This window comes from Somniosus microcephalus, chromosome 16 (assembly GCF_052327205.1).
Source record: "Somniosus microcephalus isolate GS21.2 chromosome 16, FLI_Smic_1.0, whole genome shotgun sequence".
Classification (NCBI taxonomy): Eukaryota; Metazoa; Chordata; class Chondrichthyes; order Squaliformes; family Somniosidae; genus Somniosus; species Somniosus microcephalus.
The window spans coordinates 24,639,740-24,666,201 of record NC_141002.1 but is presented as its reverse complement, the minus strand read 5'-3'; the positions used below and the strand labels follow the sequence as shown (position 1 = coordinate 24,666,201).

The 26,462-nt window shown below is 43.3% G+C and overlaps 1 protein-coding gene across 4 annotated transcripts in view; it reads right to left on the bottom strand.

Moving 5' to 3' along the window:
* Window positions 1-372: 372 nt before the first annotated feature.
* pphln1 (periphilin 1) overlaps window positions 373-26,462 on the bottom strand; it is a 258,281-nt gene continuing 232,191 nt past the window's right edge. For all 4 annotated transcript variants that reach the window (XM_086008692.1, XM_086008690.1, XM_086008691.1 and 1 more), the window contains exon 9: window positions 373-1,933. In XM_086008692.1, the coding sequence (XP_085864818.1) occupies window positions 1,739-1,933 (195 nt within the window). In that variant the 3' untranslated portion in view covers window positions 373-1,738. The remainder of the gene's footprint in view (window positions 1,934-26,462) is intronic.

Below are 26,462 nucleotides of genomic sequence, written 5' to 3'. Positions count from 1 at the left end.
GACATGAACTTCGATACTTAGGGGGCTAAACTGGAGAGCCCATGAAAAGGGGTGTGGGGCTCGTGATGCGCGATTACCCCGCGCCCATTCAGTGTGATGCAGGCACTACTCCAACTTCGTGCTGCGTGCTTATTACCATGATTGTAGCGTGCAGCCAGTGCCAGCTTTTAATATGTTTTATACCCTGCAGCACACAAAAAGAAAAAAACAAATCAATATGTTATTAGTGCGCTCTGGCCTTATCGATGACATAAGTCTGAACCGTAAAACTTTCATACATTTCCCTACATGCCTCCAGTCATCACTGGGTGCATTACGGTTGGTCTATGCTACTACAATAATCTCTCACTCACTTCAATAGTGAAAGCAGAATCCCTTTTTAAACAATTTTTAATCTGTACAAAATTTCAATACTTTAATTACAAATAAAAGCCTCTGCTGTGTAGAAATCCAATACGTAACATTGTTGATGAAACTGCAAAATTCTAAGGTGCATTGTGGATAAATGTAATTCCTGATGCTATAGTATGGTTTTCTGGGTTGCAAGCTGCATTTCTCCACAACACAGGAGCAGGTCATCTTGTATGACAGAGTTCCCCTTTTAACAGACAGTTTATGTGGTATTATGTGGCAAATATCAAATAAACTGTCTCTTCAAATTGACGTAGTCAGCCAACACAAAAAATTAAACAAGTCATTGAGAATAGCATAGTTTCAAGTATAAAAAGAGTTCACTTAAAGGAATACTCTAGAACTCAGCCCTACAATATAGCCTTATTCTGAAGGAATTTTCTCCTTTCCTTTTGCGTGCTGACTCTGTTGGGTGTTTACCTGTGAACACCAACAGCCCTCACGTATCTTACTCAAGGGTCCATTCTTTATGTGCGATCCCAGAGAGCGAGTGTCATAGGTCATTTGGTGGTAGAGGACATCCTTGACAAAACTGATCTTGCCCCACCAGGCATCTACACATGCCTTTTCTGACCAGAGTGAATATAGTCAAAAGAAAGAATCCTGGTTATTCCCTCTGCAGCTCAAGGTACTGAGGCCAAATATAGTCCCTGCATTGCTGTCCCAGTCAATTCAACACAGATCACGAATCAAAGGTCAAATCAAATCTTCCTGCTCGGTACAGCTTGCAACCACAGTGGGTAGTACATGTTACCCAGTGAGCCATCAGGGAGACTCAAAGTATCACTTATTTTTCCTTGAACATTTCAGTACCCAGCCAAAGAAATAGCACAAAAGATGTCAGCCACAATGTGGCGAGCTTTAAAAAATCTCAAAAAAAATTTCCTAACTGGTCTGGTGGCAAACTTCCCACAAGCAGTCAAATAAGAGACCACTGTAGAACCTTAGCCGAGGATATTCCTTTAAGATTTTCCATTGGAAATATTCTACATGGTTCATTTACACCAAGAAATACTGTTTTAGAATCTAACCCATATTGAGCTCAGAAATACACTCCTGATTACAGATATCATTATATAAGGAATATACTATTGAGGTCAATATAGGTTTATTTTATTGTCCACCATGCATATTAAACATGTATTTTGCACTTCCAACTTAAAGACTATAAATTTAAATATACTCAAACAACAGGCAGAGTCACTTTACACTAGCATGGTCTTGTTGCTAAATTCAGAACAAATGACATGTAATCTAATGGTTACAGTTGCTATAAAATGGACTTGGGATAAATGCAGAAGAATTCTCAGTGACTCAAACTGTGGAGTTATAAGTTTGCTGTGTGCTCTCCAGGAGCAGAATCATAATGGGTGATGAACTTTCTCAGTTCTTCAATGCAACGTTCTCCTATCTCACGCAAATTTTCTCTTAGTGCAAACTGTATTGTTTTTTCCAATGATGGGTCTTTGTCGATGAGCATCTGAACAACCATGCCAAAGGTTTCACAGTCTTGTCTATAAACCTGAAAGACAAAGTGAAAAGTTCTAAATTAAGAGTAGCAAGCCTGATTTTAGTTCAACATAATTTAAGTCACAGCTTTCACACAAAAAAATCAGGTATAACCATATAATTTTACACAAAACTCAAAAAAAATTCTCTACACATTACAAGGTAGATGGCAGGCGCATATATCAATGTTTCTCTAAGGTTGCAATGTCCTTTAAAATTCAAGGCCTTGGCTGTTAAAAGTACATGATACACGTTGTTGTTCAAATCTCTTTTCATCTCAATCACACTGCTATGTTAAAGGTGCTTTATAAATGCAAGTGGTTGTTGTTGGTTTAATCTGAAATATTAGAGATAGATGGAATTTAGAATCAAATTATCCAATCTTGGCTGGATTTTGATATGCTTGCTGTGCAAAACATTACCATTTAGGCAACTATAATAGGGTTTAAACAAAGCTTGAGTGAGCTACAATTATGTGGAATTTGCTATTAAGGGAGATATTGTCAATTGTTTATTCCAGCTACACTGAGCTTTAAAAACTCTTGTATAAAGTATTAAAATGCCTTAGTTCTAATCAAAAGCTTAATATTGACAACAATGTAATTGAATAACAAATGAGCTACATTTTTTGAAAAGCCTTTTTTGTTCTGTTTTATTCAATTAGAATAGTCCATCTTAAGTTATTAGAGAAATAGAGAGACACCAAACAGCGTATGTGTATTATCAGCAAATACATCTACACAAGGTTACGCTTCAGGCACGTTGAGACAGGTGCAGTTTACAGTGCCGTTTAGTGCAGCAGAGGTAACTTAGTTTATATATTCCAAGGATGAATAGTTAAGTCTATAACCACTGTAAATTTACAGTTTGTTATTGCTTCTCTTCACATCCATTTACTGGTTAATAAATCTGTGGTATTTTATAACCTAAGCCACAGCCTAATGAAACGTTTATTCTACTGCTTTTGACTAAGATCACGTGAGGGTATGTGATATAACCAGTAAATGAAATACAGTAATAAAGGATTTCTGTTTGATCCTTGGACTTGCTACGAATTACCTAGATGGCGCCCAGATGAAGGCTCACTCCAGGTGATGGGGAAAGAAGGTGTGGTCTCAGATCTTGAACCCAAGAAAGATATCTGGACTACTCCCAAATGAGTGATTCGATTTACTTAACAAGTTTATGGGGTACAATAAACGTACAGTTTTAACATTAATAATGTTGGTGCAAGTTATAACTCCACATGACATCTGCAATATTACATAGAAATTACCAAACAAACAAGAAAAAAAATCACCCTTTATCTTGGACCACACATATTGCATAATTTAGAATCATAAACTGCTTCACTTTCAAACAGCACTCTTAATTTCAGTTTTCCCTAGTGAACAATACAAGAATTGTTGTGTGGTCTATGTCCGTCTGCCACTGCTGATGTTAACTTTATATTTTGTTTTCAAAACATGAACTTCTCGTTTCCTGAAGAACAAATTACAGGCCCAGAAAAAAATAAGCATAAAGGATCATAGTGCAGTTCCTTACTTGATTAGGATAAAATATACAACATATTTATAAATGAAAGTGTTAACCAAACTTTGAAAGAAATAGCATTCTCACAAAGCAGTGTGGTGCTTTTTCTTTAATGAGAGATTAAACAAATGAACAATTTTAATGCTTTAACTCTCTTCTAAAACTTCCATTATATAAATCCAAACTGGGTTAGATTGTTGTTTGTTGGCTACAGCCCAAAGGACAGTAGGTATTATTAGTTACTTTGCAAACATCTCTTCCTTTAACATTCACTCTAAGTTAAAATAGATCGGATTGTTTCTATTAGTTATAAAGGACAGAGTCTATCACCACTATTTAAAAACCTGCGTCTTGCGGTCTGGATGATGTCATGTTTCTATTATTGCAGAGATTTCTTTCCTTCTAATACATACGTGTTTTATCAACCAGTTGGAGCGATCTTTTTCTGGAACAAAATAACAGCCTACTTGCTGTTATTTGTCAATCAAACCATTATGTGTTAAACTTAAATTTACTCAATTTGTATTGTAGCCTACCAGGATCAACAGCTAAAATATAATTAGGACAAATGAGCCCCACAGTTTGATCTGCTATTGTAGGCTGGCAGGCTGCTATGTAACGTCATTTTATTTAAGACTACTTCTGATACTGGTAAGCATCCCAACAATTATTTCTAAAACAGTACCTAGCGAACTATTATTCTACAAATTTAAATTACTTCAGTTAATAACCACTAGAGCTTTCAGCTGTCTTTAAATGGTACTAAAGTGGTTATGGTAGCAAATTGGGATTTTTTTTAAATTCAGATTCTTAAACTTACAGCAGATCAATTTAAAATCCTGGGTAAAAAGCAGGACCGAGATTTCAGCAGCTTAGCATTTAAAAACTGCACACTTTTTAGTAAGATATTATGAGGCATATAATATCTAAGATTGCAACTGTGTCACTTGATTTCTTAGCCATCAGTACTTGCTTGCACCATTAAATGTTACAACTGTTACTGAATAATGGCTTTACCAACAAATGACATGTAAAAGGTAAGCTGAGAAATGATATGCTCCAAGGTGAAATCTCAATTTATTCAACCTCAGGGGCCAGAAAGTTTCTAACTTCGGGATATCGAAGGCTGAAATTATGACTTACTCAATTTCGTGAGCGGCTGAGGACAGTAACACTTGTGCCATTATTTTTTCTCCCTCCCCTTTCATTATGTGCCTTCCAACCCTTTGGATCTCCTGTATGGCACTATGTTAAAAGTTTTTTCTAAAATCTAAGTACATGTCTACTGGGTTGCTTTTGTCCACCATGTTCCTTATTTCTTCAAAGAAACCCCCAACGGATTTATTAGGCATGACTTTCTTCCCATAAGGACATGCTGACTCCTTCATTATTAACTTTGAAGAAACTTTATACTAAAAAAAGTGCATCAATTCAATATTTTCAAGCATGTTAACAATCCTATAAATAGATAGAAACTCTAGTGTGGAGGGTCAGCACAATCTATAATGTGTACTGATTCAACAACAGTACCGAACATAAAAAAGACTTCTGTCAACTAGTAGATCTTTTGTGAGGTTGTTCAAGGACAAAAACAAGAATAACATTTGTCTCTTTGTTTGCCTCCTATTCTCTAACTCTCCCTCGCTCTCCTGTCTATTTGCTTTCCACCCATTCTCTCACTAAGGCTCAGACACCATTTCTTTGTTGTCTCTAGATCTGTTTATTTTGGAGTCTTGCATTCCTTCTGTCTTCCTCCTTCTATAATGTCCCTCCCTCTCTCACCTCCCTTGTTGTATGTGTCCCTCTATGCCTGTCGTACAATTCATGTATGTCTCTGCATTTGCCCGTTTCACTGGCTCGCTCTTCCTCTGTGTCTGCCAGTAAGGCCTGTCACAGCTTTCTTCATTTTTCTCTCATTTTGTGTATCTTTTAGCTAAATATCTTGAATGAGCTTTTTGTTCTTCATTGCCTTCTCTGACTACGACTCTGTTGTGAAATGGCGAGTTGTGCAACTGAATTCAATAAATCAGGTCATTTGTAAGATAGCACCAAAAAAAGTATCATTAAAGATGCTATACCGCTGTGGAAACCCAACTGGTTCCGTAATGTCCTTCAGGGAAGGCCCATGTGGCTCCAGTCCCACAATTTAGTGATGTTTAATAAAAGAAAACATTTATCTTAACATTGGACAACGATTCTGAACGAATCATACCTATTTTGGATTGTCTCAGGAAAAGAAAACAGGTTATTTGTTAAAAAGGGAGCCTTAGAAGAAAACACGCATTAAAGATAATCAAGTATATGTGCCTTGGCACACGTCTTCAACCATAGGGATAATTTCAAAATCTTCAGCTTGAAAAGATGTCAGAAATCTATACTATTAGTACAAAATACCACAATTCATTACCAGTGCCATACTGATTAAACAGGCAAATGTTACACATTTTTATAAATAAAAAGTGCCACCTTCACAATGCAAGGCGAAAAGAGCCAAATGTCATAGCATAAGGTCAGTAAATGACAGTCAGCTTTAAGGGATAATTATTGCACAATTATCAGTTAATTACCGTGTTCAAGAACACAGTTTGCTCTAAAAAGAAAATATACACAGCAGCATTGAAGTACTACATTTTTTTCATTCACGTTTACACAAAATTCATCTTGCTGCCATCTGTTTCAGGAGCACTGGGAGTATTATAACAACAACAGGTTCAGAAGCATCAGACCACCAGCATACAGGAAACTTTGGTTTATCCGGAGGTTGTATGTCCGGAAACCTCGATCTACCGGCAGAAATCAGGAGCCGTTTTGTTAGGTTTTTTTTCTTCTCGTGGCTTTGTTTTCTTTCTTCTCGTGGCTTTGTTTTCAACAGTCGGGCTCTGGAAAGTCTCTCTGAAGCTGTTGCTAAGCTACAGAGACGCTTCCAAGGTACGGGCCGGGCCAACTGTTTACAAGCTGTTGCTAAGCAACAGTGTTTGTTGTCAGATACGGAGATGAAAACTTCTGTATGCTTCAACATTAACTTTGTATGTCCGGCAGTTTTGATAGATCGGCAACAGCTCGGTCCCGTCGGTGCCGGGTATAACAAAGTTTCCTGTACTGCCCACTCGTGATATACCTTTTTGCATCAATGCTGGTACAGTAAATAGCATACAGGGGTTCCAATCTGTACTATGCTGCCCTCTCAATTTACATTATATCTAGGTCTTCTGGATTTCTACCGATAATTTTGTAACTGCACACTTCTTTAGTTTACCACCCGAGTTCTTCTACTTTCTGAATAAATCATTGACTTAAAAATAATGAAGAAGCAAAGTTTTGTGTAACACTGAATTTTTAAATTTTGTTTTAAAACACGCTACTGATTTTATTCTGCTTCTAGTGCACAGAACAATAATAATGATTGTAATTTACAACATAAGAACAGGAAAAAGCTATTTGGTCCAACAAGCCCAGACCTTTTTCATTGATCTAAAGCCTATCTACTCACTTTTTCATCATCTCTCTCAATCCCTCTTTCCCTAGAGAAGGATATTTAGAAATGCATAAATGGTTTTGCTAGACCTAGTGCACAGAGAAAAACTTCGCTCTTAATTGCATATTACACCTATTTATATTTCCCTTCAAAAGCTTTCCATAGCAACTTTTGGAATAAGTTGATTATAAAAGTTCCAAGTAACTTCTTTCTTACTGACCTTCACATACATGCAGCACTTACCTTTCAATAACAAAACTGTCAAGTCATTTGTAATAATTTCCATAAACTATTTCCAATTTGAGGGCAGGACAATATTCAGCAGTAGGTTCTTGAAATATTTGTTTGACAAATGCACACAGATCAACATGAACTGATCTTTACAGCATGTGTGAAATTGCAGCATGAAAAAAGTAACATCTAAACACACAGGGGTCGATTTTAACTCAGCCGTGAGGTGGGCTGGGGGTTAAAATCGTAAAAACTGGCGGGCAGGACCCCCCCACCTGGTTCCCAACCCGAGCCATTTTAACCCAGGCGTGTCTGATGGTCCTGAATCAGTCCCACCTCCAACAGGCGGGACTGGTCTTTAATGCCCTTAATCATCAATAATTGGTCTTTATAATCCTATTTCAACAGGCCCTTGCATTTTTAACCCCTTTCCCATGTAAAACACGCCTGGTGGGGATCACGCCTGTGAAACCTGGTGTGAGCACTATTGGCTTGCTGACTATTAGCTGCAGGTCAACCATTAAAGAGGAAATTTGATCAGTCATCATTTGCAGGTGGCAGGACTTCGTTGCTTCAGGCCTGGGGCAACTTTTACCAGGCTTAACCATACCTGTGGAAGGTTGGAGCCTCAGACACATCTCCAGTGTGACCTCCTGGGAAACCCCGTTCGCCACCTTCACTCAACGCTTCCTCAACGGAGGCATATACCAGAAGCATGGGAGCCATTTATTTCCTTCCCTTCTGGGCATTAGATGAGCTCGAACACCAGCTGCGGCACCAGCAGAACCAGGAACAACAGCAGCAGCAGCAACAGGAGCGCCAGGCTGCTGCTCACCCACCTGAAGCTGCACAGGCCAGAAGGGGCCAGCGCTTGGAAGAGGCTTGAGAGCACCTTGCTGCACATTAGGGGGCCATGGGGACCCGTATCTGCACTGGCAGTCCTACTCAGAAGGACTTCCATGAAGGTCTGGTTTCTCTGTTCAATAGATGCCCATCGCTCCTCAAGAGATGTCATTCTATTATGAACACTCACCATGTTTTCCATACCCTGGCGACTTATATCCTCCATGGAGGTTGCCATCCTTTCCATGGTGATGCGTTCATGCGCCAATGACTCCACAAAGGCTCTGCTCATGTTTGCTATGGACTCCTCCATTCGCTCCACACTCACATCGACCCTGGAGACAAAACCTGCCAGAGACTCCTGCATCTGTTCCTGGAGTTCCAGCCCCGCTGATATTATGGATGGACCCAGAGGCAGAGGGTCGACATGCAGCTGAGCCGAGCTGGCAGAGTCCTGCGCCCTCCGACTAGCACTCTCCACTGCTGTCCCTGTCTCCACAATCTGCTGATGCTCACTTGTGATACACCAGGTGACAACATGACTTTATGTCCCGAAGGTCCCACCGAGGTGTGAATGTCTGCGCTGGTGCTGGGTGCGCTGAATTCTGCTGACGCTGCGCCCTCAGAGGTTGCAGATTCCTCCGAGGAGTCTGGAAGCTCAGGCTCTTCCTCCTGGACAGTGGGGACGGGGGCTCTCAATGGTCCTGTGGGGGAGTGAAGGAGAGAGTTAGAGATGTGAGGTCAAGGTTACATGCACATTGCATATTGCAGATGATCATAGGTCCATCTGTTATAGCTTCAGAATCATTATCAGCGACTCATGCAATGTCAATGAGATGGAAAACTATTCTGTCACCAGCTTTCTCTGATGCACCCGTCTGTCCGTCCCCCACTTGCGCCTCATCCTCCAGTCCTACGATCTCCAGGACCGCCTCCTCCCAGGGGGTGAGGTGGGCTACTGATGGTGGCCCTCCTCCTATCCTCGTTCGTTCTTTTTTATTGTGAGCTCTCTTTTCCTGCAATAAGGGAGACAAGTGGAGGTTGAGTGAGAATGAAGGAGTGAATGTAGAGAATCCATAGCATAGATGCTTAGAAGGAGACAAAGATGGAGTGAGGTGGCAAGACCAAGGGCCCTCCCTGTGTGTTGTCAGTTGTTTTCATAGCATCAGAGTGATAGGGAGTGTGAGGGCTGCATAGTCGGATAGTTAGGTGAGTGTGAGCATAGAGAGAGAGAGAGAGGGAATGGGTAAGGGTGCATGGATGACAGTGTCAAGTGGGATGTGGAGGAAGAGATTGCTAAAGCTGAGTGCTGGTGAGGAGAGGCAATGGAGATCAGATTGAGAGTGATGGGAACTTCATACTCACTTTTCCAGTGTGCTGAAGGTCATGAAATCTCTTCCCGCACTGTATCCAGGTTCTGCGGGTAGCCGATAAGGAATTGACCTCCTCTGCCATTTGCAGCCACGCAACCTTTGTCTGCTAGGGAGGCATCTTCCTCCCTGATGAAGGGAAAAGCACCTCCTTGTGAGCTCTTGCTCCCTCCACTAAAGCCTGCAGGGCAACGTCGTCGAAACGGGGTGCAGACCTTGGTCTTTCTCTTGCCATTCTGCTTCCAGCTCAGTGTATCAGCAAATGCCAAAAGGTTGGCAGTCTGCAGAAGAAGCAAGGCTTGTTGCAGACCCTAAATGCAGCAGCAATAATGACATCATATTATGCGACTTTCTGACTAGAAATACTCATTTGCCAAGGGTTCCCACACGTTGGAAATCAATTGGCCAATTGAGTTAAAATTGCATCAATCTCACACACCCATTTAGATTCGTGTGGGAAACACCAAATTTGGGGAACCCGACAATTCCCCGCACCCGAGTTAAAATCGACCCCACAGACTTAGTCACCTTTGTACATTTGAAACTGACTGATGTCAGTCCGTAAGCTTTCATATAATTATCTTGAGTATACTATTCCACTAAAAATTATGAGGGAAGGAAATAGAAACATACTTTACTGAAAGGACGCGAGTGTGCATCAATGCGCGCGTCTTTGTGCTTGTTTGTGTGTACGTGTGTCAATGGCAAACTGAGGGCTATTTCTGTGCTGCAGAACCTTATTCACTGTGAACTGGGTTGAGACTATGTGCATTCAGTTCACTTTAGTGCCTTTATCAACAGTAAGTGGGAGGTGGAGACTTTGAACTCATCTGATTGGCGCGTATTCAAATCTAAATCAGATCCCAAAAGTAAATGGACAGAACTTTAATCCAACTGCCACATTGAGACAGACAAAAACGTAGTTTCAATGAGTATCACAAACACTGCCTACCCTGTCTTCATATTTTATGATTTGGAATTTAAACTACAGAAGCAACTTTGAGAGGATACTACCCACACAAAATAGATAGAGGGGGGGCAAGACAATTCCTCCAAGGCATCACCCCATCCTGGCTCCGCTATCTCCGCTAGCGTATGTTCTTGAGCTGTATCTCTCGTATCAAGACGAGAGAAATATAAATGGCTAAAAGCAACAATTTATAACTGCAAATCTTGTTACATCAACAATAAAGTTTAAGAGGTCATTCTTTGATGTACAAAGTACAGTGCCAGATGGAATATGGAAATGCCAACAAATTTTTTTAGAGGAATCAAAATTGAACAATTTATTTTATAAGAAACAAAAAATGTTACATTTAATTGTTCTACCAATTTCCACTCCTCTGCTTTTATAAAGGAATTAGGAATGCTGGACAAAACAATTATGACACGACTGCAGCCTCACAAATTCCAGCCTGAACTTAGTGCTCCTTAATATTGGAGAACCACTTCAGGAAGGAATACATCAAATCCCACTTCCAGCCACACTGTTGTTAGAGCTACATGTGTCAGGTGTCAGCTGTGGCTCAGTGTAATACTCTCCCCTCTGAGTTAACACTCCAGTGCAGTTCGGAGGGAGTGCTGCATGTGCGTCTTTCGGTTGAGATGTTAAACAGAAGCCCTGTCTGCCCTCTCAGGCGGATGTAAAAGATCCCATGGCACTATTTCGAAGAAGAGCAAGAGAGTTCTCCCCAATGTCCTAACCAGTATTTATCCCTCAACCAACATCACTAGAAAACAAATTATCTGATCATTATCACGTTGCTGTGTGGGATCTTGCTGTGCACAAATTGGCTGCTGCTGTTCCTACATTAGAACGATAGCTACACTTCAAAAAGCACTTAATTGGCTGTAAAGCGCTTTGGGAAGGCTTGAGGTCGTGAAAAGCGCTATATAATTGCAAATCTTTTTTTTTCTTTTCCTGTATATTATTACGAAGTGGTTTTGCAAGCAGTGGAAGAGGACATATAAAGTAAATGGGCCCCACCAGCCTGATCTGCTTAAATGTCCAACTCGTCCTTGCGCAAGGATGAAGTATCACTCATCTTTACAGAGCGTTGTCAGTAATTGAGGAAGCTACCACAGCCAAAGCAAACATATTCTCAACAAATTTTTTGAAAGTAACTGCCTATGCAAGTTACTGTTGCTTGTGCATGTATAGCTGTTTAATATCATTTCTGAAAAAAAACTTTATTTACTTTGGCTCCTGTAACTTCCCAAATCACTTGGAAGCTCTGTACAGGTAAGTGATGCTAACATGGATTTCAATAGTGATGTTTTTAAGTTTCAGATCAATTTCAAGTTCAGCAATTTAACTTTTGTGACAGTCTTAACGATTGACCTCTTTGGTCAATCTTTTAGTCACCTGTCCTAATATCTCTATGTGGCTCAGTGCCAAATTTTGTCTGATCGCACTCCTGTGAAACGCCTTGGGACATTAAAGGCGCTATATAAATAAGTTGTTGTTGAACTATATTCATACAGGTGTGATGTTATCGGTTTTATGTAAGATATGCAAGTATGGCCTGCTCTGATAAATTGTATTTTAAAAATACATATTTATAATTTTTTATTATTATAGGCATAAAGACCAACAATAAGCTGACTTTTATGTGGGAAAGTGCTGATTTGCAACACTTCAAACCTCTTTCAGAATGCAGCCGTAAAAATGTATCAAATGCAAATCCATATTATTTAATTAGCTTTATTTATGTGAATGTCTAATTTCTCTCAATTGTTTATCATAGGAACATTTGGAGCCAAAACTCTGCCTTGCCCTCTTAATTTATAAAATGTTATCAAGCACAAAGTGGGTGTAGATCAGAAGAGATAAAACTAAAATGACATTGACTGATTTCTTGTATAAAAGCAAAGTATGCGGCTTAAAATAAATCCACACAATGACACTTGAGACACAGCTGTTCCTCAGCAACCCAAAAGAAAACTCAGCCAGAGTTCCCATTCCTGATTGCTGTCCACTGCCTGCTGAAAAAAAGTGTGCTCGTCTTGCTGAAAGGTCAGAACAGGGTAGGGTTCACTTGTGTTGTCGCTCACAGCTGAATAGCCTCATTGGCCAGACTCTAGCATGAAGAATGAGCCATCGTGGAACCATATCCCAGAGTTAAGATCTTAAGGAGCCAAAGAAAATTGGGAGAAACAGCTTAGTTCTAATTTATATTAAAAGAAATTTGTACTGGTGCCACAACAACCTATTAAAATGGCTAGTTCCACACACAATGTTATCAGGCTGGACTCTACCCGAGACCGTTAAAATATGAAATCAGAAAATTGGGAACATCTAGTGTACAAGATAAACAGAAATAGATTATGTTATGTTTCCAGCTTTGTACTCCCCAATGCAATTATAGAATCATAGAATAGTACAGCACAGAAGGAGGCCATTCGGCCCATCGAGTCTGCGCCAGCTTTTTCGAAGAGCAATCCAGTTAGTCCCACTCCCCCACTCTTTTCCCATATCCCTGCAATTTTTTCTCCTTCAAGTATTTATCCAATTCCCTTTGAAAGCCACAATTGAGTCCGTTTCCACCACCCTATCAGTCAGTGCATTCCAAATCCTAGCCACTCGTTGCGTAAAAAAGTTTTTCCTCACGTCGCCTTTGGTTCTTTTGCCAATCACCTTAAATCTGTGTCCTCTGGTTACCGACCCTTCAGCCATTGGGAACAGTTTCTCTTTAATTACTCGATCTAAACCCTTCATGATTTTAAACACCTCTGTCAAATCTCCTCTTAGCCTTCTCTGCTGCAAGGAGAAGTACTCTGGCGTTGTCAAAAAGCCTCAAGTTACTTCTTGCCTTAGATGTAAAGAGGAATAAGGGAAATTTTGGGGGTGCTTTCCATAGCTAACATCTCGCAGTCCGACGTCCATCGCTGCATCCGGGAGGTCACAGAGACTCTGTACAACAGATGAAGGGATTATGTTGTCTTCTCTCTGAGCAGAGAGAAGCTGGACGATCGCACATGAAGACGAGGAGTAGGGAGGGAGGTGGCAGGCAGCCAGCCAATCCCACTTCTGGACGGGCTGTCTGTGAACGCCTCATCAGAGTCTTAATTCTACTGAATGAAACCCCAGATTCCCGTTGCTCAACACATCCCCATCATACCATCCCTCTGTCACGGAATATCACAGCCTCCTCCTGGGCACAAAGCTTAAATTGAGAGCCACCACCACAAACGATTCCAAACATAATTAATAAATTGATCCAAAATTAATTGACACATAATTACACTTATGACATGAACTGATCACCCTTGTGCAATCCCTTAGTGCCTGTTGTTCAGGTGCACTTTCCTGATCAAGTGCTCTCACAGTTGCTAAAGAATGGCAGGTGGAAGGCTGCTGAGTTTCCGAGGGGGAGACTTCAGATGGCCTTGCAGGACAACCTCAACAACAACAAAAACAACTTGTATTTTTTTATTTGCTTATGGGATCTGGGCGTCGCTGGCATTTATTGCCCATCCCTAGTTGCCCTTGAGAAGGTGGTGGTAAGCCGCCTTCTTGAACCGCTGCAGTCCATGTGGTGAAGGTACTCCCACAGTGCTGTTTGGGAGGGAGTTCCAGGATTTTGACCCAGCGACGATGAAGGATCGGCAATATACTTCCAAGTCAGGATGGTGTGACTTGGAGGGGAACTTGGAGGTGGTGGTGTTCCTATGCACCTGCTGCCCTTGTCCTTCTAGGTGGAAGAGGTCGTGGGTTTGGGAGGTGCTGCTGAAGAAGACTTGGCGAGTTGCTGCAGTGCATCTTGCAGATGGTACACACTGCAGCCACAGTATGCCGGTGGTGGAGGGAGTGAATGTTTAAGGTGGTGGATGGGGTGCCAATCAAGCAGGCTGCTTTGTCCTAGATAGTGTTGAGCTTCTTGAGTGTTGTTGCAGCTGCACTCATCCAGGCAAGTGGAGAGTATTCCATCACACTCCTGACTTGTGCCTTGTAAATGGTGGAAAGACTTGGGGAGTCGGGAGGTGAGACACTTGCCACAGAATACCCAGCCTCTGACCTGCTCTTGTTGCCACAGTATTTATGTGGATGAAATCGAGGCGCTGCTTAACTGGGAGCCAATGTAGGTCAGCAAGCACAGGGGAGATGGGCGAACGGGACTTGGTGAGAGTTAGGACACGGGCAGCCGAGTTTTAGATCACCTCAAGTTTACGTAGGGTGGAATGTGGGAGGCCAGCCAGGAATGCGTTGGAATAGTGAAGTCTAGAGGTAACAAAGGCATGGATGAGGGTTTCAGCAGCGGATGAGCTGAGGCAAGGGAAGAGATGGCCGATGTTACGGAGGTGGAAGTACGCAGTCTTTGTTATGCTGCAGATATGTGGTCGGAAGCTCATTTCAGGGTCAAATATGACACCAAGGTTGTGAACAGTGTGGTTCAGCCTCAGACAGATAGAGTCAGTGGCTAGGGAACGGAGTATGTGGCGGGGACCGAAGACAATGGCTTTGGTCTTCCCAATATTTAATTGGAGAACATTTCTGCTCATCGAGAACTGTATGTAGGACAAGCAGTCTCACAATTTAGAGACCGTGAAGGGGTTGAGAGAAGAGGTAGCGAGGTAGAGCTGGGTGTCGTCAGCGTACATGTGGAAACTGATGCTGTGTTTTCGGATGATGTCGCCAAGAGGCAACATGTAGATGAGAAATAGGAGGGGGCCAAGGATAGATCCTTGGGGGACACCAGATGCAACGAAGCGGGAGCAGGAAGAGAAGCCGTTGCAGGTGATTCCCTGACTACAATTAGATAGATAAAATGGAACCAGGCGAGTGCAGTCCCACCCAGCTGGACGATAGTGGAGAGGCGTTGGAGAAGGATGGAGTGGTCAACCGTGTCAAAGACTGCAGACAAGTCAAGAAGGACGAGGAGGGATAGTTTACCTTTGTCACAGTCACAAAGGATACCATTTGTGACTTTGATGAGAGCCGTTTCTGTACTGTGGCAAGGGTGGAAACCTAATTGGAGGGATTCAAATATTGGAATTGCAGGAAAGATGGGCATGGATTTGGGATGCGAGAACATGTTCAAGGACTTTGGAGAGGAAAGGGAGGTTGAAGATGGGACGGTAGTTTGCAAAGACACAGGGATCAAGGGTTGGTTTTTTGAAGAGTGGGGTGATGACAGCAGATTTGAGGGAGAGGGGGACAGTACCTGAGGAGAGAGGACCGTTAACAATATCAGCTAACAAGGGAGCCAGAAAAAGAAGTTGGGTGGTCAGCAGTTTGGTGGGAATAGGGTCGAGGGAGCAGGAGGTGGGTCTCATGGACAAGATGAGCACAGAGAGGTCATGAGGGGAGATCGGAGAGAAACTGATGTGAGTTCAGGGCTTGAGCGGGGTGGGAACCTTAGAGGAAGTTTGGCCCAGTTGGCTAGGAGAAGGAAGGGAAGTGACAGAGGCAGCTGAGCGGATGGTCTCAATCTTAGAGACAAAGAAGTCCATGAGTTCCTCACACTTGTTATCGGAGGAGAGGGTGGAGGAGACAGGAGAGAAGGGTTTAAGAAGGCCGTTAGCAGTAGAGAATAGGAGCCAGGGTTTATCTTTGTATTCCAGAATGATTCTGGAATAGTGAGCAACTTAGGCAGACGAGAGCTAAACCAGTCCGTTCAAGTCTGCGTCCCTTGGACTTAAGGAAGCGAAGATGAGAGCCGTACCAGGGGGAACGGCTAGGGTGAGAGAGGGTAATTGTTTTAGTAGGGACTAGGGCATCAAAGGTGGCCTTGCAGGACAACCTCGAGCAACTGTGACCCTCAAAGGCCCGGCTGTAGACTGCACCACCTCTGCATGGGCAGCAGCAGTCTTGGCTAGCTGGCTGACAGGCAGCGGCAAGGGCAATGGCGTAATGGCAGTGATGGGAACAGGAATGCTGTCATCCTGAGAGAGGACAGCATCAGTGAAGAATGGGACCTGTGTGTCAGCTGTCGCTCAGTGGGTAGCACTCTCGTCTACTGAGTCAGAAGGTTGTGGGTTCAAATCCCACTCCAGAGACTTGAGCACAAAAATCTAGGCTGACACGCCAGTGCAATAGTGAGGGAGTGCTGCACAGTTGGATATGCTATCTTTCGGATGAGACCTTAAACCGAGGCCTCCGTCTGCTCTCTCAGTTGGATGTAAAAGATCCCATGGCACTATTTCGAAGAAGAGCAGGGAGTTATCCCCGGTGTCCTGGCCAATATTTGTTCCTCAATCAACATCACTAAAACAGATTATCTGGTCATTATCACATTGCTGTTTGTGGGAGCTTGCTGTGCGTAAATTGCCGGGCGCGTTTCCTACATTGCAAGTGACTACACTTCAAAAAGTACTTAATCAGTTGTAAAGCGCTTTGGGGCATCCCGAGGACGTGAAAAGCGCCATATCTTTCTCGATAGATTAAAAAATTAAACTTGTGTCCCTCCAGTCAATGGCACCATGTCTTATTTCAGTAATGCATGGAATTACTGTGCTGCCAATAGTTTCATTCATTTCCGTAGAGTCTTATATATATTGAGTGATTTTAAAAGAACTACGTAGTTTTCTAATCCATAAAGGTTAATTTCCATCTTTGGTAATACTGTACGTTGTTTAACTATCAATTAAATACTTCCGTACTTAAGTATTAGTTAAGCCAGTGAAAGCACTCAAAACTATAGACATCTTACTGGAAACATACTTTTGCACAGCCCTGACAAGTGCATCAAGAATACATTTTGCAGTGTATTACACAGCCTACTTAACCGATGCAGTAAGTTGCATCTTCCATTCAGTATGTCTGCCATATCAATAAGACACCATTACATCATAAAGTCAGTTTCTTGTTTCAATTCTTTCATAAATTTACATGTCTATCATGGTTTTTCAAGTTCATTTTTATTTTTAATATAATTAATATTTAGTGGGGGCTTGATTTGCTACTGTCACCGGGAGGTTGATTTAACATCAAGTTCAGTGTCCTTTGAGACGACATTAGTTCTCTTCTAAGATCATGTAACAGGGTGGGCTGCAAGAAGGCCGTCATCATCCACCCCGAAACCCTTTAGCGATCTCCCCTCAGCCTTGATGTCTGATGGCGAAATGCTTGGAAGAACTGTGACATACGGAATGAATTCCTTATAGAGGACCCCACAGTACAACCTGAAGGATCAAACCTTCCTCGCAAACAGTGAACAACCATCAACCACCTCAGAACCGGTCATGGTAGATGCTGACACCTTCTCCGTAGATAGAAGATTAAAGCATCCCCATCATGCGATTGTGGAGCTCCTAATCAGACCCTGGAGCACATCATTGAGCACTGCCCTCAGATGAAATTCGCAGGCAGCCGACAAGATATCCACGCTGTTACACCGGAAGCTTGGGCCTGGATATCCAACTTAGATATTGACATTTGATTTGCTTTGCTACTTCCATACGAAAGAGGTAGTAGTTTAGTGGGGGGGAAACGTGACATCATAGAAATTTAACCACAGATGATGGTCATTCTATCTTTGCATGTGTTGAACTTGGGAACATAGAGGGGTTGATTTTACACAGTCCAATTTTCTTGCTTTCCTCAAAATAATCATACTTTCTTGCTTTTTTCCCATATCCCTTTATATTCTTCTTTCAGTAGTTATCTAGTACCTTTTGAATGCTGTAATCAATTTAGCATTGACCACCATTTGTGGCAAATATTTCATATTCAATTACTTTATGCGTGAAAAGGTTTATTTTAATCTCTTCCTTATTGTGGCTAGTGCTCATCTCGAGATCGATTGTATTCAATCTCTTGTATTCAATCTCAAGATGAGATGTATTCTTGCATTCAATTTGACTACAAATGAAAATAATCGGTTTACTTGATCTATTGCTTTTATTATTTTGAACATAATCCTCCCTTGATATGCCCCTAGTTGCTCTAGACTTTCCTTGTAACTCAGACCCCTCATGCCCAGTATCATCTTCATAAATCTATGTTTTACTTTCTTCTAGGTTATTATATTCCTCCTATAGTGGTGCCAATAACTACATACAGTATTCCTGATGTAACCTAACCATCTGCACAGAGTCATTATGATCTCTGTTTTGAATTCAATCCTTCTCAATATAATCCCCCAAATCCCATTTGCTTTCTTGATGTGTTTTTCAAAAAAATGTTCATCCACTTTTAAGAATTTACATCCATCTGCACATCTGGATCCTATTGCTCCTCTACTGAACTGACGTACTACTTTCATTCTTTATTCTTGTTTTCATAATGCATTACTTCCCATTTGTCTGTATTAAAATGCATCTGCCCATTCTCTAGACTATTTATGTCCTCTCAGTTTCGTATCATCATAGTGGTAATGTCACTGGGCTAGTAATCTAGAGGCCTGGACGAATGATCCAGTGATGCGAGTTCGAATCCCACCATGGAACCTGGGGAATTTAAATTCAGTTAATTAAACCCTTTAGGGAAGGAAATCTGCCGTCCTTACCTGGTCTGGCCTATATGTGACTCCAGAGCCTGTCCTGTCCCACCGGCAGGGCAGACCCACCATGGGTGGCGGCACAGTGGTATACAGTCGGGAAGGAGTGGCCCTGGGAGTCCTCAACATTGACTCTGGACCCCATGAACTCTCATGGCTTCAGGACAAGCATGGGCAAGGAAACCTCCTGCTGATTACCACCTACTGCCCTCCCTCAGCTGATGAATCAGTACTCCTCCATGTTGAACACCACTTGGAAGAAGCACTGAGATTAGCAAGGGCACAGAATGTATTCTGGGTGGGGGACTTCAATGTCCATCACCAAGAGTGGCTCGGTAGCACCACGACTGACCGAGCTGGCCGAGTCCTGAAGGACATAACTGCCAGTCTGGGCCTGCGACAGGTGGTGAGAGAACCAACACGAGGGAAAAACCTACTTGACCTCATCCTCACCAATCTACCTATCCATGACAGCATTGGTAGCAGTGACCACCACACAATCATCGTGGAGATGAAGTCCCGTCTTCACACTGAGGACACCCTCCATCGTGTTGTCTAAGGATAAGGGGTAAGCCATTTAGGACTGAGATGAGGAGGAATTTCTTCACCCAGAGTGTGGTGAACCTGTGGAATTCTCTGCCACAGAAGGCAGTTGAGGCCAACTTATTAAATATATTCAAGAAGGAGTTAGATATATTTCTTAAGGTTAAAGGGATCAAGGGATATGGGGAGAAAGCAGGGACAGGGTACTGAATTTGGATGATCAGCCAAGATCTCATTAAATGGTGGAACAGGCCGAATGTCCTGCTCCTATCTTCTATGTTGTGTGGCACTACCACCGTGCTAAATGGGATAGATTCAGAACAGATCTAACAGCTCAAAACTGGGCATCCATAAGGCGCTGTGGGCCATCAGCAGCAGCAGACTTGTATTACACCACAATATGTAACCTCATGGTCCGGCATATCCTTCACTTTACCATTACCACCAAGCCAGAAGACCAACCCTGGTTCAATAAGGAGTGTAGAAGAGCATGCCGGGAGCAGCACCAGGCGTACCTAAAAATGAGGTGCCAACCTGGGGAAGCTGCAACACAGGACTACATGCATGCTAAAAAGCAGAAGCAGCATGCTATAGCCAGGGCTAAGCGATCCCACAATCAATGGATCGGATCAAAGCTCTGCAGTCCTGCCACATCCATTCGTGAATGGTGGTGGACCATTAAACAACTAACGGTAGGAGGAGGCTCCATGAATATCCCCATCCTCAATGGTGGTGGAGCCCAGCACGTGAGTGCAAAAGACAAGGCGTTTGCAACCATCTTCAGCCAGAAGTGCCGAGTGGATGCTCAGTCTTGCTTTCGTGACACTTATACATGCGGTCAGCGCACACCATCAAAGCTCATGCATAAGGAATGATTATTTAGGTGGGATACTGGGTGAATTTGGGAACTTTTGCTTTGTATAGAAGCCATTGTGACTGCAAAAGACAAAGCTGAAGCATTTGCAACCATCTTCAGCCAGAAGTGCTGAGTGGATGATCCATATTGGCCTCCTCCTGAGGTCTCCACCACCACAAAAGTCAGTCTTCAGCCAATTCGATTCACTCCACGAGATACCAGGAAATGGCTGAGCGCACTGGATACAGCAAAGGCTATGGGCCCCAACAACATCCCAGCTGTCGTGCTGAAGACTTGTGCTCCAGAACTAGCCGCGCCTCTAGCCAAGCTGTTCCAGTACAGCTACAACACTGGCATCTATGCGACAATGTGGAAAACTGTCCAGGTATGTCCTGTCCACAAAAAGCAGGACAAATCCAATCCGGCCAATTACCACCCCATCAGTCTACTCTCAATCATCATCATCAAAGTGATGGAAGGTTTCGTCAACAATGCTAACAAGCAGCACTTACTCCCCAATAACCTGCTCACTGATGCCCAGTTTGGGTTCCGTCAGGACCACTTGGCTCCAGGCCTCATTACAGCCTTGGTCCAAATATGGACAAAAGAGTTTAATTCCAGAGGCAAGGTAAGAGTGACTGCCCTTGACATCAAGTCAGCATTTGACCGAGTGTGGCATCAAGGAGCCCTAGTAAAATTGAAGTCAATGGGAATCAGGGGGAACTCTCCACTGGCTGGAGTCATACGTAGCACAAAGGAAGATGGTTGTGGTGGTGGAAGGTCAATCATCACAGCCCCAGGACATCACTGCAGGAGTTGCTCAGGGCAGTGTCCTAGGCCCAACCATCTTCAGCTGCTTCATCAATGACTTTCCCTCCATCATAAGGTCAGAAGTGGGGATGTTCGCTGATGACTGCAGTGTTCAGTGCCTTTCGCAACTCCTCAGGTAATGAAGCAGTACATGCCCGCATGCAGCGAAACCTGGACGACAATCAGGCTTGGGCTGATAAATGGCAGCTAACATTCGTGCCACACAAGTGCCAGGCAATGACTATCTCCAACAAGCGAGCGTCTAACCACCGCCCCTTGACATTCAATGGCATTGCCATCGCCGAATTCCCCACAATCAATATCCTGGGGGTAACCATTGACCAGAAACTTAACTTGACCAGAAACTTAACTGGACCAGCCACATAAATACTGTGGCAAAAAGAGCAGGTCAGAGGCTGGGTATTCTGCGGCAAGTGTCTCACCTCCCGACTCCCCAAAGCCTTTCCACCATCTACAAGGCACAAGTCAGGAGTGTGATGGAATACTCTCCACTTGCCTGAATGGGTGCAACTCCAACAACACTCAAGAAGCTCGACACCATCCAAGACAAAGCAGCCTGCTTGACTGGCACCTCATCTACCACCTTAAACATTCACTCCCTCCACCACCGGCGCACCGTGGCTGCAGTGTGTAGCATCTACAATGCACTGCAGCAACTCGACAAGGCTTCTTTGGCAGCACCTCCCAAACCCGCGACCTCTTCCACCTAGAAGGACAAGGGCAGCAGGCGCATGGGAACACCACCACCTCCAAGTTCCCCTCCAAGTCACACACCATCCTGACTTGGAAGTATATCGCCGTTCCTTCAGCATCGCTGGGTCAAAATCCTGGAACTCCCTCCCTAACAGCGCTGTGGGAGTACCTTCACCACACGGACAGCAGCGGTTCAAGAAAGTGGCTCACCACCACCTTCTCAAGGGCAACTAGGGATAGGCAATAAGTGCTGGCCTTGCCAGCGACGCCCACATCCCATGAACGAATAGTTAAAAAATTCAAAACTCAACCATATTTTTCGGCCTTTCACAATCTAAAAATTGTCTGAAAGTCACCTTTACTACCAAGATATTATTTATTCTGTGTACACATGGCACCTGGATGAACCTTACGTACCTCTTAAAATCAATTCTGGAATAAAACTTCGGGTTTCTGACAAGTGCCATTTCACACGAGTGAATTACTTGGCTTTTCACACATTTGATGATGGGGTATTAAGTTAAGCAAACTACTTGGCAGCAGGAAAACCTCATACTACAGGCCAATGTCGAGAGTCGAGGTTCAGTGAGTATTTAAACTCACTTTCGCAGGCTTTCTTTCACTGGCCAGTGTTGGGAGCGGTGAGAGCGGAGGTTCAGTGAGTATTTAAACTCACTTTCGCAGGCTTTCTTTCACTGGCCAATGTTGGGAGCGGTGAGAGCGGAGGTTCAGTGAGTATTTAAACTCACTTTCGCAGGCTTTTTTCCCCCCACAGGCTTACCAATCTCACAGACCAGTGGCAGCGTTCCAGAGCCATGTCACGATTCAAAACGTGACACGGGCAGGAGGAAGCAGCTGATTGAGTGAGTATGGCCAGGTGAGTATTTATACTACTCTATAGACGGTTAAGGTTCATAGTTTATAAAGTTTAGAAGGTCTCAATTTTGTGGTTATAGTTTCTAAGGTCTCTGTTGTGTAGCGGGGAGTGCTAGGAAACAAGGGCCCTTGAGTATATCATTTAATTGTACTATAATTGGTGGTATTGATTTAACTTAAATTAATTAAAGGGTAAGTCGGCAACAAAGCTCGGCCCCGTGGCATGCTCCTCCTGCACTATGTGGGAAGTCAGGGACACTTCCTGTGTCCCTGACAACCATGTGTGTGGGAAGTGTATCCAGCTGCAGCTACTGGCAGACCGCACTGTGGCGCTGGAGCTGCGAATGGATACATACTGGAGCATTCGCGATGCTGAGGGCGTCGTGGATATCACGCTTAATCAGTTGGTCACACCGCAGGTAAAGGCTGCACAGGCAGGAAGGGAATGGGTGACTGCCAGGCAGAGTAGTAGGCGCAGGCAGGTAGTGCAGGGGTCCCCTGTGGCCATCCCCCTCTTAAACAGATATACCGCTTTGGATACTGTTGGGGAGGATGGCTTATCGGGGGAAGGCAGCAGCAACCAACTTCCTGGCACAATGGGTGGTTCTGCTGCACAGGAAGGGAGGACAAAGAGCGGGAGAGCTATAGTGATAGGGGATTCAATTGTAAGGGGAATGGATAGGCGTTTCTGCGGCCGCAAACGACACTCCAGGATGGTATGTTGCCTCCCTGGTGCAAGGGTCAAGGATGTCTTGGTGCGGCTGCAGACATTCTGGAGGGGGAGGGTGAACAGCCAGTTGTCGTGGTGCATATAGGTACCAACAATATAGGTAAAAAAACAGGATGAGGTCCTAAAAGCTGAATATAGGGAGTTAGGAGGTAAATTAAAAAATAGGACCTCAAAGGTAGTAATCTCAGGATTGCTACCAGTGCCTCGTGCTAGCCAGAGTAGAAATAGAAGGATATTTCAGATGAATACGTGGCTAGAAGAATGATGCAAGGGGGAGGGATTCAAATTCTTGGGAGATCGGAATCGGTTCTGGGGGAGGTGGGACCAGTACAAACTGGACGGTTTGCACCTGGGCAGGACCGGGACCGATGTCCTAGGGGGAGTGTTTGCTTCGTGTTGTTGGGGAGGGTTTAAACTAAAATGGCAGGGGGTTGGGAACCTCTGCAGGGAGACAGAGGAAAAGGAAGCAAGGATAGAAACAAAAGACAGGAAGGAGAAAAGCAAAAGTGGAAGTCAGAGAAATCAAGGGTGTAAATCAAACATGACCGAAGTAAACAATAATTCTAAAAGTTCTAAGAGTGTTAAAAAAACAAGCCTGAAGGCTTTGTGTCTTAATGCGAGGAGCATTCGTAATAAGGTGGATGAATTAGCTGCGCAAATAGATGTAAATGGATATGATATAATTGGGATTACGGAGACATGGCTCCAGGGTGACCAAAGCTGGGAATTCAACGCCCAGGGGTATTCAATATTCAGGAAGGACAGGCAAAAAGGAAAAGGTGGTGGGGTAGCATTGCTGGTTAAAGAGGAGATTAACACAATAGTAAGGAAGGATATTAGCTCTGATGATGTATGGGTAGAGCTGAGAAATACCAAGGGGCAGAAAACGTTAGTGGGAGTTGTATACAGACCCCCAAACAGTAATGCTGAGGTTGGGGAACAGCATTAAATGGGAAATTAGAGATGCGCGCAATAAGGACACAGCAGTTATCATGGGTGGCTTTAATCTATATATACGATAACAAAATACTGCAGATGTTGGAAATCCGAAATAACAACAGAAAATGCTGGAAAAACTCAGCAGGTCAGGCAACATCCGTGGAGAGAAATTTGAGTTGACGTTTCGGGTTGGACCCTTCTTCAAAACTGGAAAGAAAAGAAACTAGATCGGAGGCAGGGCTGCGATCAGACAAAAGAATAAAAGAAACAAAAGTAAAAGAGATTAGAAGCTAGACGAGATGGTAATAGGCTGGGATTAGGTGTAAAGTGTACTGGCAGGGCAAAAGATAGCTGCCAGGTGTGAGAGAGAAACAAAAGGAAAGGGGGGGGGAGGGGAAAAGGAGTGGAACAATTACAAGAGAAAATGAAATGGGGGCCGAGCTTATGATCTGAAATTGTTGAACTCGATATTGAGTCCGGAAGGCTGCAGACTGCCTAATCGGAAGATGAGGTGCTGTTCCTCGAGTTTACGTTGAGCTTCCGTGGAACAATACAAGAGGCCAAGGATATATATAGATTGGTCTAACCAAATTAGAAACAATACTGTGGAAGAGGAATTCCGAGAGTGTATACGGGATGGTTTCCTGGACCAATCTGTCGAGGAACCAACTAGCGATCAGGCCATCTTAGACTGGGTATTATGTAATGAGGAAGGATTAATTAGCAATCTTGTTGTGCGAGGCCCCTTGGGGCGGAGCGATAATATTATGATAGAATTCTTCATTAAAATGGAGAGTGAAGTAGTTGATTCAGAGACTTGGGTACTGAATTTAAATAAAGAAAACTACGATGGTATGAGGCGCGAGTTGACTAGGATGGATTGGGGAATGTTACTTAAAGGGTTGACGGTGGATAGGCAACGGCAAACATTTAAAGATCGCATGGATGAACGACAGAATTTGTTTATCCCTGTTTGGCATAAAAATAAAATAAAAAAGGTAACTCAACCGTGGCTAACAAGGGAAATTAGGGATAGCATAAGATCCAAGGAGAGGACATATAAATTGGCCAGAAAAAGCAGCAAACCTGAGAATTGGGAGCAGTTTAGGATTCAGCAAAGGAGGACAAAGGAATTAATTAAGAGGGGGAAAACAGAGTATGAGAGTAAGCTTGCAGGGAACATAAAAACTGACTATAAAAGCTTCTATAGATATGTGAAGAGAAAAAGATTGGTAATGTCAAGTGTAGGTCCCTTGCAGTCAGAATCAGGGGAATTTATAATGGGGAACAAAGACATGGCAGACCAACTAAACACATACTTTGGTTCTGTCTTCACAAAGGAGGACACAAATAAACTCCCAGAGATGTCGGGGAACATAGGGTCTAATGAGAGGGAGGAACTGAATGAAATCAGTATTTGTAGGGAAATGGTGTTGGGGAAATTGACGGGATTGAAGGCCGTTAAGTCCCCAGGGCCTGATAATCTACATCCTAGGGTACTTAAGGAGGTGGCCCTAGAAATAGTAGATGCATTGCTGGTCATCTTCCAAAATTCTATAGACTCTGGAACAGTTTCCATGGATTGGAGGGTAGCTAATGTAACCCCACTATTTAAAAAGGGTGGTAAAGAAAAAACGGGGAATTATAGACCGGTAAGCCTGACATCAGTAGTGGGGAAAATGCTAGAGTCCATTATAAAAGATGTAATAGCAGAGCACTTGGAAAACAGTGACAGGGTCGGACAAAGTCAACATGGATTTACAAAAGGTAAATCATGCTTGACTAATCTACTGGAATTTTTTGAGGATGTAACTGGTAGAATAGATAAGGGAGAACCAGTGGATGTGGTGTATTTGGACTTTCAGAAGGCTTTCGATAAGGTCCTGCATAAAAGACTAGCGTGCAAAGTTAAAGCACATGGGATTGGGGGTAAGGTACTGACTTGGATAGAAAACTGGTTGGCAGACAGGAAGCAAAGAGTTGGAATAAACGGGTCTTTTTCCGAGTGGAAGGCAGCGAATGGTGGGGTACCACAGGGATCGGTGCTAGGACCCGTTATTCACAATATATATTATTGATCTAGACGAGGGAACTAGATGTAATATCTCCAAGTTTGCAGACGACACAAAGCTGGGTGGGCGTGTGTGCTGGGAGGAGGATGCAGGGAAATTCCAGTACGATT